The sequence below is a fragment of the Drosophila pseudoobscura genome, chromosome 2 (assembly GCF_009870125.1).
Source record: "Drosophila pseudoobscura strain MV-25-SWS-2005 chromosome 2, UCI_Dpse_MV25, whole genome shotgun sequence".
NCBI classification, from domain to species: domain Eukaryota; kingdom Metazoa; phylum Arthropoda; class Insecta; order Diptera; family Drosophilidae; genus Drosophila; species Drosophila pseudoobscura.
Genome location: NC_046679.1, coordinates 15,783,156 through 15,802,198, shown reverse-complemented (window position 1 = coordinate 15,802,198; position 19,043 = coordinate 15,783,156). Strand labels below are relative to the sequence as shown.

The following is a 19,043-nucleotide window of genomic DNA, read 5'->3' as shown; positions in this document are numbered from 1 at the left end:
TTTGGCACAACTATATGTCCTTTTATATCTATTTATATGGAGAAGTAAAACGTTTTTAAGATTGATTGTGAAATTGTATAAATTATGATATTTTTTTCTGTTTTGTGATCTGAGTAACGGGTATCTTAAAGTCGAAATGGCCAGTAAAGCGTTCATATTTTTCTTGTTCAACAATTTGCTTTATTCCCCTGCCTCCAATCGATTGAAGTTTGCTTATTTCACTAAATGTGGGAGCACTTGTCTTTGATGTTGGCCTCGCAACACGGAAGCCGTTTCTGCCACTTCCCGCCAGGCATACCACCAACCGCACAAATAATAATACTATATGAATATTTCTTTTGCTTTATTTCACTTGCAGGTAAGTCATGGGCACGGGCTCCTACTCGCGCATTCTCATTCGCATTCGCAGTGAGTATAAATTAGCAATGGCAATGTAATTATATTTTCATTAGATTAAAATATCATAAGTGCCATAAAAATTAAGTTATGCCGGGGCGAGTACAATGGAAATGAAATAATCAGCTTAACTTGGCTGTGGGCAAACATAAAAGTCGGACTTCACAAAGGAGCAGAGAAGCCTCGACTTGGCCTGGGACTGGGTTGCCATGCCACTGCCACTGGCTTTGGCCCCATTGTTTCAGAGGGGCCGGCGCTTTGATTTCAAGCGATAATTACAACTTGCCCTCCATAGAAATACGAATACTCCGGTGGTTTCGTGCAGCTATGCAGAAAAGGGAAAAAGGGAAGCCGGCCCGGCACGCTGGCCTATCCAACTCGCTGGAGCGTTCAGCGTTTCTGCCAGCCTTTACGGATTTATGGCGTCGGCGACATGTTGACATGCTGCGCCAGGGCCCTAGTCGATTGTGGGGCCAATTTCTTGAGACACGGCCAATCCTCTTGCCGTTTGTTTTCGTGCTCCTTGTTTTATGGGTCGCGCTGGGTAAAAAAATGTCTGCGGGGGAGAGACTGCACGGTTTTAAGGGGTATGAACTGCGACACCACTCGACGAGCTCTTTTTTTTGCTGCCAATTACCGCAAGCTTCGTGAGGACAGAAATACCGCTTCGGGCACTCGCTGCGTATACGTAATTTTTATTGGACACTTCCACGCGTCGTCATACATCGTCTGTCGTCGTCGTCCTCGTCCTCGTCGGCGTCGGCGTCCATTGCCTTCGTCTCGCCGCCGTTTGTGTGTCAAATCGTGAGCTTTTGCTCGTACGCAGCAGAGCAGTCAACAAAAGTCCTAGGCCAACACACGGTAGAGAGCTTTGGCTCGGCGAATGAGCTACCAAAACAAAAACCGATAATTGCATGGCCACCTGAAATGCCGCACTCTCTCCATCCCCACTATCTATGTCTCTCTCTCACTCTCTCTCTCTGTGCGTGTTTGTGTGTCTCAGCCGCTCATTCTCCGCCAGCTGGTGGATCTGCAATGTCTCCACTCTGGCCACCTGTCTTTGTGTCTCTATGGGTGACTGTGTGTGTGCATGTGGTTGAGTGTGGGAAATGCTGCTGCGTTTGTTTCTACTTGACACACATTCAAAGAAGCCATCATCTCAATTGAGTTGGCCATAATGTAATTACCGCAATTAATGCTCATTCCGCCGGATCGCAAAAATTCGAAAAGTCGGTCAAATTGAAATTAAATTAAAGGCGGGAATCAAATGAACAGTTCACGGCGATTCGGTGGCAGGGATGATGATTAAATACAAAGCATTTAATTGGCAAGACATTTCGTGGGGCCACTTGCGGCGTACAGTTTGAGAGTCACACTCTACACAAAATTGGCGCCAAATGTCTCTACAGAAACCAGCGCTCTCGTATTCTCTCGGGTACTCCCACTCTCTGGCACACGACTGGGAAGGTTAGACGATTGCCAGCCGAACAGCCCTTACAGCCGACGTCGTGCGTGGCAGGACACGAAGTCATTGCCATCCTTTGGCGTGCACAAGGCGAAACAGTTTGCGACTGAGACTCGTGATGAACGGACGCGTGGCCAATGGCAGACAGGCAGCGCGAACAACAAGCCTGAGATCCATTCAAATCGCATTCAGTCGCTCGATGGCGAGTGCTCGACCAGAATTACGAGTGTAGTTGCCGGGCTCCATCATCATCATCATCGCATGTGTGAGTGCAGTCCCAGTCCCACGAAAACTGATTGGCAATGGACTGACATGTGTGCGTGCCGTGCCGTGCCAGCGATCCTCGAGCATCGAACGTGGCCAAGTGAAATCAAAACAAAGCCTGGCTTGCCTGCCAGTAAATCCGTAAATCATAAAGTGTCAGCAAACCAGAAAGCCACTCGAGTGTGCGTTTTTTGCATATATTCGGAGCCAGAACGAAACGGAAATCATCAGGCGAATGAGTACCACAGATTTGGCATATAATTTAATTTGGCAAATGTGTTGGAAAATTGTATGGCAAGTGGGAAGCAAGTGAACAACTCGTAGAGAATCAGTGGAGCAGCTGCCTCTGCTTGAAGTTCTGCTTCTGGTTCTACTTCTGGTACTACTTCTGGTCGTGCTCCAGTGATTGTTGCGAGAGCCCCTCTGCGGCTTACTGCTTACTGCTTATGCTCGTAATGGGTTAATGCGGCTGAGCACTCGCTTCCCGATCCGCTCCGTAACCCTCTCCTCTCGGAAAATACATATATTTCATGTTATTTACCTAGGTGCGCCACTTTCGTTAATTGTATGCAAAAAAGTTGCCAACATTCTCCGCTCTCGCTCTCGCTCTGCGTGTATGGTGTGTGTGTTTTTGGCTCAGGTTTTTCGCTGTTGTGGCCTTATGTTACAACAACTTTTGGGTGGCTGGTTCAATTACAGCCCCAGCCAGCCCCATTCCCTGCCTGCCACACTATTTCCGCTCTAAAATTTGAGCCAAGTTGCCAGTGCCAGTGCCAGTGCTGTTGCTGTAGCCGTTGCCGTTGCCGTTGCCAGCTGTGCTCGCTCGTACCCTCGTACCGTGCTCCGTGGAAGAGGACCTGCTCCTAGTTGCTGCGCCTCAGTGGCGTTCACTTAGTAAATAAATTGGCAATCGCATTTAATGTGGGTTTATGTGCGTCGCTACCTTGACTGCCACGGACCCTCTGCATGTGTCCCTGTCCCCCGCCCCTGCTTCTGCCTCTGCCTGGGCGCACCAACTATTTGGTAGTTATTTTTTTGTTTTTGTTTTTGTTGCCTCTTTTAGTGCGGCTCGACTCGTTTTTCTTGGCTCGTGCTCATGTGCAAATCGTAAATTCACGTTAATGCCGAAATTTCACGTGATAATGACGTGATTACCTGACACACCAACAGAGGCACAGGCACAGAAACAGGAACAGGCACATACCCAGTCACACTGGGAGGCAGATCCATGCACATGTCCTTGTCGTTGCCTTTCCTTCTCAATTTTCCAGCTAAAATGTTTTGGTTGCTGGCTTGCTGGCAGGGACTTGGGCATAAACTACACCTAAATACATCCATCCCAAACCCAACACAACCCAAATCTAACCGGAGCCAGAAGCCAGAGGCAGGCCCCAACCATCCAACCGCTCAACTGAAAAATGAGTGCCCCTAAAATAGTTGCAATGCATTCAACTGAATTTGCGAGCCTCGTTTTGGGAACTGGTCTGGTAGTCTCGGTGAGGGAAATTCCTGGCTTAGGCCGAGGCGTAAAATTGCTGGCGTACTTTTCAAGTGCTGTTCAATGAGTTGGAGTTGGAATTGCTGCTGCAATTGTTCGCAGTTCCAGGCAGTGGGAGTGAGTGCATTCATTCCACAGTTAAACCGGATTTTAAAGAGTTTAGTGCGGGGTTTAGTTCCGAGAGAGATAGATAAATAGGGAGGAATAGGAGGAATGGGAAGGTCTCGAGCCTGTCGCAAACTTTTTTCGCAATCGCGTAATTTGGCCTTATTCTTTGCTTTTTATTTGCAACTTTTTAATTACTTTTGAGCAGCGATTTGAACTTTGCGCCTGCCTGTCCTGTCGCTCGTTTACACTCTAATTACGCGGCCCATTCAGGGTCTCCTGTTGTGTTATCCTTTTCTAGCTGTTTATCAGTAGTGCCGGGGAAGGGTCCTTTAAATGCAACCCCAGTATAAAGTTGGGGGCGCTTTAAACGTTCGCTGGCATTTCCGTTTCCGCTTAACCAATGTACCAGTCCCAGGTCTAAGCCAGTTCGTTAGTTTACCTTGACATTTTATGCAGTTTTTCTAGTGCAGCTTTTCTAGTGTGCTCTTTGTTTGGCTTGTTACCTGCCCCAGAAGGCACCTCAATAGCAGCTGGCGGCACCCCTTCCCACACACCTCATGTACAACACTTTTAACAATATTTGTTTTTCTACCACACTCCTCCACACACAATCCGACCTCTTGCTACAGCTCCAGCTTGAGCTCAGCGATCCACTCCTTTTGTTCCTCCTTTCACTTTGCACTCGTCGCTGTCCGCATACAAATCATGAATCATTTTTGCTGCACCCACTCTCCGTACTCCGTACTCCGCTCACCACTCTCCAATCCATTCCGGGTACTTCTAAGTGTTGTTTAATGCAGCTTTTCAACTCATTCGCTTTGACATACTCTGCTAGTGTGAGTGCTTCTTTCTAGCTTCTACTTTCTACTTTCTACTTTTTGCAAGTAGCATCAGATTTGCTTATGCAAATGTGTCGCTCTGCCATGGATTTACCATTTGCCCCATTCATTCCAGTCCTCTTACTCGTACTCGTACTCGTACTCGTACTCGTCCTCGAGCTTGACTACATTTTGTCCACTCCACGCCACTCCATTCCCATTTCGTATTTGATCAAAATGTTTACAGTTCCTATTTGAGGCGGGCTGATGTCATGGCTTGTCCATCTCCGGGCAGTTTAAATAATTGCCACCGCAATAAATTATTAAATCAACAACAATTACTCAATGGCCAGTGAAAAGAATCAATCAATGCGCTGCGGCCATGCTGCGGGGGAGATGGGAGTGAAATTGAGTGAAGTAGAGTGGAGCAAGTGTGTAAGGTGAGGGGAGGTGCCTGAATAAGCTGACAAAATGAACCACCACCGCCCGGAAAAGGTGTATTATAACGAGTTTCATGACAGCAATTATGCGAGGTCGGGCCGACGCCCACCCATGCCCCGGGATACGGCGCACGGCATACGGCACAAGGCACACACATAGATTTATTAATACATATAACATATACGCAGTTCAGCCAGCAAGCGTAGGCTAATATGGCTTTCGAGGGCTTTGTAATCGATATTACAATGGCATTCTGTTAGAGGCACTCGATAGGGCTGGCGCTGGCTGGCTTTTTCCATGTTTTTTATCGCCCCCATGCATCGCTCACAAAGGAGCAGCGGCGGGGCACATAATTGAAGGGGGCCAACCGTGTTTGCCATGGCCCGGGGGAGATGACAATGCATGTTTAATGTACTTGCTTGTAATTTGTAATTAATATTACATGAGCTGCATGCCGCCAGCAGCTGCCTCATGGCTGAGATTTTCCCTATCCCATATGTCTATAGCCATGTTCCTCCGTGCCATGCAATCCGATTTTCTACTATTTTCCCTCACATTTCCATTCGATTTCCATTCGATTCAATTCGTTTTGATTTCGTGTATCATGTCGGCAGTTTGCCCTATGCCATATGTCTGACAGCAAGATCACCACCAGCTGCTGTTGTTCTTACACTTTCTGTCAATTTTTTGATTTATGTGTGATTAGTGTTGGCCCTCCTTCCATCTCCTGCTCTCATCCTGCCGTACACCCGTCCTCCCATCCTGTCTAACTGTCTCAGTGCCTCAGTGTCTGTAGTGTCTGTAACCCTCGGAGATACGAACATGGCAAGTCAGATTTTCCATTTGTCTGATTCTCTTGTCAGTTGTCATTTTCTATGAATACATTACGATACTCGAGCTCGAACCCACAGCACTTTCAACAGTTTTTCAGTTGACTTTTTCGTCTGTGGTGGGGACGCAGGAGTGCAGCCTTTCCCCTTTTTTGAATTACACGCCTCAATGTTTTTGTAAAATGTGCAAATGAAGTCACAATAAGAGATTCCCAGGCAGACGGACAGAATGACATACATACTCGTGCCCACACACATGTGTGAGGCACTCCTCAAAGGCCAAAGATTTGAACAATATAAACAATGACAGGCCATGAAATATGCAAGCACCCTAAATACCTGCAGAGCCAGGCCCAGAGGTGCTGGTGGCTCCTGTCTTTGGGCTGTGTTCTGTTTTGGCTCTTGTGTTCAGCTCTTGTTCGGCTTTTAGGTTGTTTGCTCGCCTGATTTCTCGATTGTTGATGTAAATGTCAAAATAAATAATAAATAGCAATTTTCAGAAGCCGCCTTATATTCCATGCCTTAAATAGCCAGGTTTTAACGAGCCTTTAATGTAATTGATTATGGATTTAATCCTCGTTTAATTACAGGCAGGGCCAATGCCTTCAGTTGATTATAATTAAAGCATAAAATGTGTTAATTGATTATGCAATTAACGCCAACGATGATCGTCCCGGAAAGTTAGTTAATTAAGCGTTGATGAATATATTTATTTCATTTATTTATCAATCAATAGGTATATGGCTACATATTTATATATGTATATATATCTACTATATGGAATATCCCATAAGTGCTAACCAATCCAGGGAAAAGAGCAAAGCAGAGAGGGAGACATCAAGAGACGTTGATTAAATTATGAGAACAAAAACCTGCACTTGAAAGTACTTGAACTATTAGTTTATTTGCCGTAAGCATTCCATCCATTCATTCCCATTCAGAGATGGCAAGGCTCCATTACTCTTTCTCTCCGATGCTTTCTCTGCTCTCTCCCTTCTTTGCCTCTGCTTTTTCTCTTTCTCTATACACTGCTTCTCTGGTGTGCTCTCATTTATTCATACGTGCGCTTATTGCAATGCTCATTGCTTCATATTCATTATGGCAATGGGAGCAATGTGCGTTCTGCTCTTCAGACAAGAGCCGCTCCTGCTGCCGCTCTTGCTCCTGTGGCTGTCTGTATGTCTGTATATCCGATGCGTTCGATAATCCAATAAATATTTATGAAGCACTTTATTGGAACAACACTGAATTACTTTATGGCAGCTACATGTTTGTATGTATGAATGTCTGTCTGTCTATACTGTCCATTCTGTTGTGTGCACGTGGCTACTGCTGCCACATGCAGCACCAAAAAAAAATAAAACAAACGACAAAGTTTCCTATATCATGTGGGAAAAGAAAACATTTCGAATAAAACAAAAAAGGAACTACATATATTCGGCATTTGGTGAAGTGCTTTCACACAGCATACCACCCCGGAACACAGCTCTCGAGCGGCTCTGGATCGTATCCTGGCAGGGCTCTATCATACATTGCTCATACGCATCGTCGTACGCTTTGATGCGGTCACTTTGGCCAGACGTGGCTTGTTGGTATTTTGGTTTTTAATATTTTTAAGAGCCTTGTCTGTGGGCTCAAGTGTCCGCCTGACTGGCTGACTGCCTGCCTGCCAGAGCTAATTGCCTGTGTTCCGGGCAGCCCTCTCATGTGTGGTGTGTTCCTCTCCCTCTGTGTGGGAGCACTGCACTCATGTTTAAATTATAGACTGTCGACTCAAGTGATTTGGCTGCAGTTTGCTGACTGACCCAATTAACTGTCAAAGGTTAAGCACCTGGCCCAAGACAATCCACCGCCTATATCTATGCACAATTTGAATAATTAATGTCGGGACAGAGACAGGCCCTGGCACACGGCTTATGTGGGGTATAGCAACGGGACCGGAGCCTATTTGGCTTGCTGTATATGCAGTTTAAATCTAAAAAATCCCATCCACAAATTAATTCGAATGTGGGGTGCCAAAGCAAACAAATTCAAATACCTCTGTGGAGTTTCTTTTTTTTGTGTGAATCCAAATACTAGTAAATGCACAATGAAAACGGAAAAACGGAAAATCAATGCGAGTGCAAACATTAAACAGCAACACGACAATGACAAACAACAATGGCAGCAAATATGAATGATGTGATGGACAGGACTGAATTTTCGATGGTGGCAGTAGTGGGAGGACACCCTTGGCAGCGGGGCCTTAAAATTATTGACCAAATTTTCAGGCAAACATACCGCAAAAAACGAGCACAAGAGCACACTATGGAAAACAATGCATAACTGGGTCAGTTTGACATGTCGTTGTCGCAGCAAACCCTGACGGGCTGCCTCTCTCTGTCCATCTCTTTCCTCCACACTATATCCATCTCTTTCGTCCTGCAATATTTGGCAACGGGAGAAGAAGAGGCGGGGCAAAGGCGGACGGAATGGGGACGAATGTCAATGCATAAAATTCATTCAATGACTTTTGCAGCTATTTTTCTTCCATGAGTGAGGGCATTGCAGTCTCGGGCTAGGGCTTGGGGTTTCTGGAAGGGCAGACAAATAAATTGCAAGACATGCAATAAGACGAGGACGAGCCAAATGTGTGTCTAAGTGTGTCTCTGGCTTGTCTAGCTGGTCCCTCCAGCTCCAGGTCGGTACCTTCTGCCTTGCACTTCTTGTATGCAAATAAAATTGTACACGAAATTGACTTTATGTAGGGGCCATACACATATATGCATACTCCCATAGAGGTCTCGTCTCCCTGTGTGCGTTCAGTGAAACCTTAGACCGAAACATGACTTTGACTAACGTTGCTGCCGCATGTAAATGGCACCATGCCGCACGCCAAGGAAAGCCAGGCCAGGCCAGGCCACACGTTTCCCAGTAATCATCCATTATCCTAATGCCAGGTCCATGCCCAAGTCCCCCGGGTCTGACCGACCCTCTGTGTGTGTGTGTGTGCCCCACACACATATGCTTTCCTGGTAGATTGGATTATGCCTTTAACCTGCGTACACTCGTACGCGTACGCTCGAGTTTTGCAGCGACTTTTATTAATGATGCGACTGGAATTTTATTTTTGCCTACTTCCACGGTGGTGTGGGAGCTGGACACGAAAACGATTTGTACGTAATCGTATTAATTGGCCATGTCTCTGTGCCCTTTCAACAATCCCACAAAGAGACAGTCGTACAGCCGGACATACTCGATCGATAGTTCAAAAATTGTAAAATCGAAAAGGTCAAAGCTGTCTTTGGCTACGTTCGTGTGCGTCACTTCAAATGAGGGCAATTAGTGGGGTTACACTTACACACTCCCCAATAGCCAACACGAGAGCACCCAATACCAATACCCCAGTCATACGTATAATTTAAATGTTTGATTCAATTTTCTAACCCATTCCCGGCCATGTACCCTCATGAACGCTCAGCACATTCGTGTGTCTCCGATGCCCTGCACCTGCTTCGATTCTCAGACAGTCACACACGACAGGACGTTGGCGGTGGGGAAGGAGCTCTGAAATCAATACTCATAAATTAAAGTCATAAAATGGCAAGCATAAATATAAATAGCCGGGCAAAAAGAGGCCAGACACGAATTTTCAAGTGCTGCCTGTCTGCACGGGAAAAAATCAATCGAAAGCCTCGATTATTGGATGACATTTTATGGCTGAACTTTCCCAAAAGTGAAGTACCAGAAAGGACAAAGTTTAAAGCCAGTCCAAGGATTTTTAGCCTCCGAAACAAATCAAAGTTGACCAAATTTAGACTCAACCACAACCTGCCCAGGTCTTCTTTATAATTATCAGATGTATTTCAAATTGAATTAGAGGGAATCCGAAGGGCATTTTGGGAATAACAGGTCGGCCAAGCCGGGTAGACAGCAGCCGCATCCGCATCAGCGACCTGCAAGCCCCATTTAAACTTTCACAAACAATAAAATTCGCCTTACATAATACATAAGACCGTGTTGCAAACGCTTGACAGACAGACAGACAGGCCGCAAAATAAGTTCGCTGAATTCGTGACTGATTTCCGGAACAAAAGAGGGAAATAAGTTTTGCATTTGAAGGCAAACATTTTCAGACTCATTACCGAGTACATTGTCTGCCACGTAGCCCAGCGAGACTATTACACATTCATTACAGATCTGCCCTGGAATGGAATTATGAGTGGAGTCGTGGACAGTGTGGTCCACCACTTGACCAGATGCAACATCAGCAGGAGCAGCCATCCCGAATGCCAACAACTTTTTCTATACACGAGACAGAGAAAGAGATTCAAGTCAAACTCGAATAAAAGTCACATAAAAAATTAGCTGATTTCCCAAAATTCAAAGTCCATTAGACCCAATCACAAATTGCGATGAACTTTCCTCTGTATTGTGCCGCAAATGTTTTAAACACACAAGGAAAGATTTCTGCTTTCTATGTATGGATATATTTTTTGGGGAAAACAACATTTTGCTCTTTTATTTACCATAAAACGATCGTCCCTTCATTTGTGAGGGCAGGCCAACCTTTATACATTCGTTTTCTATGGTAACTATCATTTTGCAAGGGTGCCTAAAAACTCGACTCAACGTTTATATTTTCTCGTTGTGTTAGGATGATATCCATGTCTGCGTGCAATTCCCTTTGCCAGCTCTAGCTTTGGCTCTGGCTTGGGCCGCTCAAATTGCATTTGTCATGCACAGACAGCACGATGAAGACAACAACTGTCACTCGACACTGCATCTGGGCGCTGACGTCAAGGTGCAACCGCATAGTGTTCTTACACCAGAGTACCCAGAGGAGCGGCAGTATCAGCTTGTAATGGGGCACATAATTACATCAGGCCCGCAAAAGTTTCGCCGGCAATTTTGTTGACTGCCAGTCAGTCACTCAGTCAGAAGTAACTTTTATGAGATCCTCATGCAGATGCTGATGATGGTGACACTGACAGGCGGCTAATTAGATTTTATCGCCCTATTCAATGCACTTGGTCTGGCCCTGGCCCCTGCATACTTGGCATTCCTATTCCTCGCAAAGGAATGTCTCTCTCAGTCTCAGTCTCTCAGCCAGACTCAGTGTCCAAAAGATGGACTTAAGACCCAAAGAATTCCAATTTAAATCGAATTTTCGGCTTGGCATGTGAAAGGCATGTGGCATTTCTCCATTTTCCAAACCGGAGCCAAGCCGGCCAAGTGTGTCAATGCAGTGCCTCACTGGTTGACATACAAATTTGTGGTACATTTATTGGCTTGTTTGGTCAGACAAAGCAGAGTAGGGCAGGAGTACGAGTACTAGCAAAGGGTAAAATGATATTTAAATGTTAAGCTGGCCGACGGCGACTGCCTCAAAGCCAGGGCCATTGACACACATATTTGCACAGATGCTGGACTGAGACCGCTCAGGGGGGATTCTGGTTCTGGTCTGACTTCGAAATGGACCCCTGTGTGTGGTCGAGTCCATGTTCTTTAATTTGCTTTATTTATTACACATTACAATCCAAATTGCTGGATGCTACACATGGCCCAAACGGTTACCAGCTGCCGCCGCCTGCCGGGACTTGCTAAGGACCTCAACCGTAACGATAACTTATGCAAAAAGTTGAAACTTTAAATAAATAAACTTTGAGTCGGAGACTGGGCAGTGGGGGGGTGGGGCCAGAGTCCGGGTCGGGGGTCTGGGGTCGGGGGTCGGGGCACAGGTAACAATTTGTGAGGTAAACATGGCTTTATTTTAGTTTCAATTTTCGCTTCGTTATTTTTTTACACACTCGCTCACAAAAGAGGAAATGCTGGCAGTGCCTGCCTGCTGTTTGTTTTTAGATTGGAAGCCGTTGCTTCCGAGCCTCATGTTGTCTCTGCGCGTCGTCTTTTTGCCGCCATTTTACGCTCGTTATGGCAACACTTTGGCTCAAAAGCAAACGACAGCCATGGCGACGGCTACAGCGACGGCAATGGCTATGGCTATGGCGATGCGAACACATCTCAAACGGTGGCGGCGGCCGAGAAGCGTGGAAAAAATGTAAAAAAAAAATGCATTGCATCTTCTCGTTATATTCCACTAGGGCAAAAAATAGGGAAAAGGGCAGGGGCACGGGCTGGGGCAACTGTGGGCATGGTGAAAAAATCATTTCAAGCAGAAACAACAAGGGAAATGCAGAGAACGCCTTGGCGCCAGTCCCCGCTTTCTCCTGCGTTTGTCGTCTCTGTTTGCCTGCATTCGCTCCGTTGGCTGGCAACTTTCGTCGCCTCGGCCTTCGTCCTTGCCACTGCTTCCACTCCGCTTCGCAGCCATTCCCTTCGCTCCTCCAGTGATTGACTGTGCAGTGCAACATGTCTGCTTCCTGCCGCTGTTTGGTAATAATTTTCCCCGAGTTTATTCGCTGGCCCCGGGCGTCACTTGCCTCCGCCCGAAAGATGCGTGTTGCATCTGTCGCCTCCAGTATGTTTACATGATTGTGCACAGGAGTGTTTGCCAGTCCCAGTCCCAGTCATCCTTTTTCCACTCTCTGCCTCTGCCAGAACACTCGAGTGCTGTTTGCCTTTTCCTTTGAGCCAAATCGCAGCAAATTATATTTTTATTGATTCGGCAAACATTTCAGCGCGATTTGCTCGATAAAAGCTTGGCTAAAGTAGCAAAGTGAATTAATTTGAGCAGCCAGCGAGCCAGCGAGAAGGAGAGAGACTTGCATTTTGCAGCTTGCATTTAGCATACTGCGCATACGCCAGCGACAAGCCGGATTTAGATAGCGGCACAGGCACAGCGGTTCAGCGGCACAGCGGCCCAAAAACCGCAGCACTTGCGACAGAAGCAGCAGCAACAACTTTTCGCATTTACCCAAAACTTTTGCACATTTTCTTGTTACTCGGTTGTTGGGGGTTTTTGTTGTTGGTCCCCTTCCTTTTTAGCCATAGACCCACTGAGCAAATTGTAAATGAAAAAGTTTTTATGTTATTCAGTGTTTGCAGTGGGCGGATCCGCCGCTGCTGCGACCCCTCGCCCCTGTCTCTTTCTCTCCGCAGCTGCCTGTCTCGTTCTTTCCGTTTGGCGGTTGCTGTTGGTGTTTCTGTTGCCTGTATCTGTCGTTATTGCTGCATTATGTCTATTGTTGTCTATATACTCGTACATTTTTGTCGAAAGTAATTGTAAATGCTGTTCATAGTTTGACTGTCGACTCTCCTTGGGCGCTCCCCCCCACAACTCCTCTGAATCCAGTGACTCCCCTTTCTGCCGTCCCCGCTCTTTTGTGGTTCTGTGGTTGTCAATATTTGCCCTTGCACTCACTTCAACAGTTTCCAGTTGCCCAGTTTTCCTCCGTTTTTCCAAGGCAAACACAGATACTTATATTTAAAGTCAACCAGGAAGAGGAAAAAGTGTGTCTGGTTTTAAATTCCTGAATTTATTTTAGTGAGCTTAAAATAAAATAAACAAATACAAGCCATGGAAAAAGAGAACTGTAAATACAGAGCGGAAATGTCGGAACAAACCGGAAATAGCAGTGGCAGTAATGGCGACGCTGCATAAAATGCATGCATCTCGAAAAACTGTAACCAAAAACGGCAACAAAAACAGAGTGTTTAAACCTTAAATCAAGCCAACGACACCGTTTAAAATTGGCAGCAAAGTCAATAATAATCAGCAAAGGGAAATCCACCAGAACCATCAGCAAGCTGAGAAGGAGGAGAAGGAGGTGGACCCAACAGCCACAACATGACCCGCTTTCGTATCAAGAACCTGAAAATCCTCTCCTGCTGCTGGCTCAGCGTGTGGGTGACGCTCTTTGGAGGCGCCCTGCACCTGGCCCGCTGCAGCGAGTTCCCCGAGCGGGAGTGCTGCGACCTAACCACCACGTCCACAGTGGGTCCGCTGCCCATGCCGCCGGCAGCGATGCCCACCGATAAATCCCTGTCATCGGCCACAACGGCCTTGGAATCGGATCTGGCCATCGGACGATCGGGTAAGTTTCACAACGGAAACAGGCACTATTCATAGTGCCACAAGTGTGATGGGGACTGGGGAGACCGCATTACTATTCATAGTGCCACTAAAAATGGCTGCCTCATGTGGCCGATGTCTAATTGCCAAACGATATTTAACGCCTCAGTGGGCACGACAAGAAAGAAACAACAGCCAGAGGGCTGTTAATAGACAGATAGTGAAAGGCATCGGAACTTACGCTCCAATTAACACAATGACCTTTTGAGGCAGCATCGATGTCGCAGAGGCTTCTGCAACAGTGTCAAATGCAATGGATGGGGCTGAGGTTGCGGTTGGAGCGCCTCTAACCAGCGGGCGTCTGGCGACGTGTGGCAAAAATTTGAAATTCAAAGCAAACGTCAGCTGTAAAACAATTTATATTCACTTTGGATTGAGGTTTTGTTTCGCATTTTATTGTGCGACATCGGTGGGGGAAACACTCTGCCACAGACGGACAGAAAGAGATGCGGTGCGAAAGGGATATGTACTTTATGTGTGTACGTCTCAGTTTCTGGTGGCACCCCTCGTATTAAATGTTTACTGAGCATTGCTACGTGCTTTAAACAGCAGCAGCCACCAGAAACAACCTGCTAAAAGAAAGAAATCCAAACCGAAGTTCTACTTACCCTTAAAAAGTGCAGTTTTCGATTGATTATGTTGCAGTTGTACGATAGTTGGAGTCTTCATAGAATGGAGTCGTGATTCTGGTCTACAAATATTATAACGTCTGAAAGAGGACAACAAGTAAACTAATCTTCCGATTGGGATTTTGCAATTGTAATATACAATATTTATAAAATATGTTTTGTTATCTAGCGCCTTGGGACACGTGTGCTATAGGCAAAAGATGTTCATGTGCACTTGACGCACTTCCAATCGACGGAATTCCAAGAACTGTCTGGGAAAATCACTGTCAAATGCAGAACCAAATTGATATTTTATTGAAATGCATAAAAATAGGATTTACAAATAACTTCCCAATGCCCTTAGGCCCTTGGCTTTTGGCCAAAACCAATGCAGACCATTTAATTGCACTTTTCACGGCGCACAGCCGCTGGCACTGCCAACAGGACTGTAGCTGTAAAAAGTTTGTCCACTCCAGGAGTGCGGAAAAGTTTTTTGGGCAGCCAAATTCTGGTTTAAAATTCCGGTTGTATTTATCCGTAAATGTCAAGTTAGCAACAAATTACAAATGTCAGTGGAAAAAAGTTGAATGGTCCGCCTCGATGCAACCTCTCCACTTCCCCCCTCTCCACTGAATAAAATAACTATGACGGACATTCAATTGGTTCGAAGAAAAAGCCGAGTGCATTAACCCACAACTGCACTGAAATGAGGCAGGACGAATCGAAGCAATATACGCACCGGCTGGTTAAGGTAGCGGAATAGCCTGTGGGCCATGCCTCGTAATTGAGTTTATTAAATAATCACCGATATCGATTGGGCTCGATTCCGCCCCACCTGGCACTCGACTTCAATGGAGCTGGGCACTGGCGGTGGGGAGGGAGTGGTATTTGTATAATAATGGGAAATTGTGCATCACAAATGCAAAATGCAAAATGCTCAAAAAGAGAAGTGGATTATGCAACAAGCGTGATTGACTGCCTGACTGGGCCCGGGACAGACAGGGAAAATTAGTCATTAAACGATGCTCTCAATATGCCAGACGCTTTGAGTGAAACGAAACGCAGGTCGGGAGAACACTACAGAATCGATTGGACGTTAAGAAAGCGAAAGACGAAAGACGAACGGTGTAAGGGTACGGTGGAAAAGGCAGAGACGAACTGCAAAAAGGACATAGTCCTTGCTGCAATGAGTTTGACGTTGAGGGACATAAAAATTTCCGTTCTATGTAAGCTGCTTGCCCCTTTTTTTTCCATTCTCCTAACAATGTTACATATACATATGCTTGGCCCAGTCTATGGTCCTTTCGTCCTGCGACATGAGCACCCGGACGCAGACCTAGACACGGACATGGACACAGACACAGACAAACGTGTGGAGAACGCTGAGAACATCTTGCAGTTTATGTATATAGCTTTTAGATTGAGTTTGCACGAATGTACACAAGTTGTTCGAATTCGAATTCGCATTTGAATGGGAAATTTCCTTTAGTGGCCATCGAGGATGACGATGTCCTTCTCTACGACGGATGTGCCTCCTTGAAATGTGGATCTGTCTGTCTGTGTGTCTGTCTCTACTGTCGTTGGGCTGAGCCATGACATAAGATTTTAATCAGCATAAAATTTTCGTTATTCCTTCGATTGCTTGCTCTCCTTATCCTTGACATATGTATGAAAAAAAGAAGAAATTGGTCAGTTGTAAAATGGAATTTCATATTTAATATTTGGCTGGAAGCGCTTGCACAAGTCCGAGCCTTTCACCTTAAAGCCTTAAAGCGGATCTCAAATTGTGTTTCAGCCACATTTTTGCTGGCTAACACGCTTACGCTTCAATTTTAAACACAGCAGACACTTCACTCCACACACAAACACTCGTAAGTTATTCCACCTTAATTATATTGCAACACCCCGAGTCGACTCGTACCGACCCGATGCGATGCAATGCGATGCTCGACCCATTCCGACCCAATTCGAAGCCGTACGGCGTGCGGCGTGCGGCGTGCACACAACGCGCCCAGGTGCCTGAAGGTCCATGTAACACAATGTTTTATGTACTGGCCATGCTGCACGGGACGAGGCGCGGGTGGGAGAGGGGAGGGGGAGCGAGCACCGTATGTGTGTGCGTGAATTAGTTATGAAGCCAAAGTCAAACTGGGTCAGCCAGCAGTTCTTCTTTTCCCGCTGCAACGGCTACCATAGCCCGGCTCCACTGCCCTGCACTGCCCTCCACTTCACTTCTGTTTCAGTTCGAGTCTGTGTTTCATTCACAGCTGCTGCTTCTGCTGCTGCTATTGGTGCTATTGCATTGAGTGTGGCCATATTTTTAGAATGCCGCCAATGCCAATTTAATGTTATTGCGTATACGTGCCGTTGGCCATGAGCAGACGGCATTATCAATAGTCTCTGCCTCGTGCATTGTGCCATGCATTCATTGTATTGTACATTTACAGCAGTTAAAATTGTAATTAAATTCAACACACACTCTCCCATAAGTAATGCAAATTATTATGTATGCGTGTCAGCCAGCTGCCACAGAGAGCATGCCACAATGAAATGCAACAGAAGGAGAGGAAAAAACAGCAACAGCCAAGCAAGAGCGGAATTTTCGAGTGTTTGGACTAAGGAATGCCCGTTACTCCGAGGGTTTTATATTCGTTTTATATTGTCATGATGTTTAAATGTGTATTTTATGTTTTTATAGGATATGAAAGACTATGACAGGCTGCGATATACAAAGAAAATTAATGAACAATAAGTAATATATAAATTTGGATCGCTATCCCGCTTTAAAGAGACATTCAGAAAATAGGAGACGGTAGATCTTCATTTGATCCCTAGTTGAAGTGATTCCATCACCTTTTAGACTAATCTGCAAAAATGAAATATATCCTTGCATACGATTACACGGTATGAGAACAGGGACAGCATTCAAATATTTCAATTTGTAGCACACTCGGCCGACAAAAAACAAAACGTAACCCCAAGAAGAAGCTTTCTGCACTTAACCTTCCTTCCTGTTACGAGTTCAGACTCGTCTTGAGGTACTGATGTTGATGCTGATGGTGATGGTGGTGTTCTGGCCTCTGCTGGCGCCGTATGAATACGACCTTCATCAAATCAACGAAAGGTAGCAGTAGCAGCACTCACTCACTCTCTTTCGCCAGCTTTCTTCAGCGCACTGTTTGCCAGGCAAATTAAAAATTCAGCACAAGACAAAAAGTAGCAGTAGTAGAAGCAGCAGAGGCGGCGACGACGACGACCTCAGAGCGATGGCAAAGGTTGTTCTGGCCCTGGTCTCGACCTGTCTCGATTTCACTTCAAATGAGAAAAAATGCTCCCCGCTGCTACAAGGGCCGCAGAGGATGGTGGAAAGCCAGCAAAAAGTAAATTAAAATTGTGTGTTTATTTGCACAGAATTCCAGCAAAGCAAAGAGCAAAATATGCTGCCTCTGCAGTTTGTTCGGGATACTCCAGACCCACAGTGCTCAGTCCTCCGTTGGGTTGCTGATGGTGTCTACTGCCTTTTAAAGCCATCTATAAACATAGGTTTGGGGTGAAAGTTGAAAGTCAAGGCTGCTAATTAAGTGTTTTTTTTTTTTGGAGGGGTTAAACACATACAGCATATACATATAAGACTCTGTCAGCTTCAGTTCCAGTTACAGCTCGGGCTCAATCTGGGATTTACTCTCGTGATTCCCTCTGCGCCTCTGCCTCGTACATTAAGAGTTGCTCTCGGTGTCTTTGTCTGCTTGTGGGATCTGGATCATGCCCTAAGCCTCAGAGCTTAACATCAATTTTTGAGGGATTACCCTTTGGCTGAATGCGAGGGAATCTTACCAAAGCATGAGCTAGTATTGTGGTATTGCCCCACTCCCAAGTAGGACTCATTTAATTGGGCAATTTTCAACATTCATATTCATAAATAGACGGCCATTCTTCCAATTTTTTGGCATTTCATTAATGACACTTTAATGTGCTACAAAATCCACCGACACAGCTGGAAGAATAAATCACACTTTTCCCCCATTTTGAAATAGAACCCCGAGGATACATATATCACGGGCAAACGCCCCTACACTCATCATCTATCAAAATTCACTTTTCATATAGACTCCTCTTCTGCCTGGATGTCTGTCTCTGCGTCTGAATGCCACACATTTAACCCGCACGTAGACTCAATTTTAATATAATAGCAGGGGCGGGGTCCGAGGCTATGACGAGCCCTGAGTTGAAGGCATATCAACGACCTAGTAAGCATCTTTATACAATTTCATGAGTCTGTCGACAGACGAAACACCCACACACACGCATACACACACTGAGATACAGGTACAGGTACAGGGGACACCTGGCGAAGCGCCCGTGTACTTTGCATAAATTTGTTATGCATATAAAATTAAAAGCATATTTTTAGGCGCTCGCTCAACTGTGTTCTGTCGCGAGTCATGTGTTGATATTTTTATGGCAAATACTCGTAATTTGTAACTCTTCCAACTCGACAACTTCAAAGATACTCAGATAAACACAGAGAGAGAGAGAGAGAGAGAGAAGGAGAGAGAGATAGGGAGGGAGAGAGTGGAAGAAGAAGAGGGACATTTATATAA

General features: G+C 45.7%; 1 protein-coding gene across 9 annotated transcripts in view; it reads left to right on the top strand.

The window, feature by feature from the left end:
* The first annotated feature begins 1,939 nt into the window (after positions 1-1,939).
* Gfrl (Glial cell line-derived neurotrophic family receptor-like) overlaps positions 1,940-19,043 on the top strand; it is a 70,157-nt gene continuing 53,053 nt past the window's right edge. For 4 of the 9 annotated variants that reach the window (XM_033385903.1, XM_033385900.1, XM_033385898.1 and 1 more), the window contains exons 1-2: positions 1,944-2,126; positions 13,248-13,796. In XM_033385903.1, coding sequence (XP_033241794.1) covers positions 13,550-13,796 — 247 coding nt within the window. In that variant the 5' untranslated portion in view covers positions 1,944-2,126; positions 13,248-13,549. Of the gene's footprint in view, positions 2,365-13,247; positions 13,797-19,043 lie in introns of all 9 variants that reach the window. The other 5 variants (XM_033385910.1, XM_033385908.1, XM_033385911.1 and 2 more) reach the window with 4 other exon arrangements.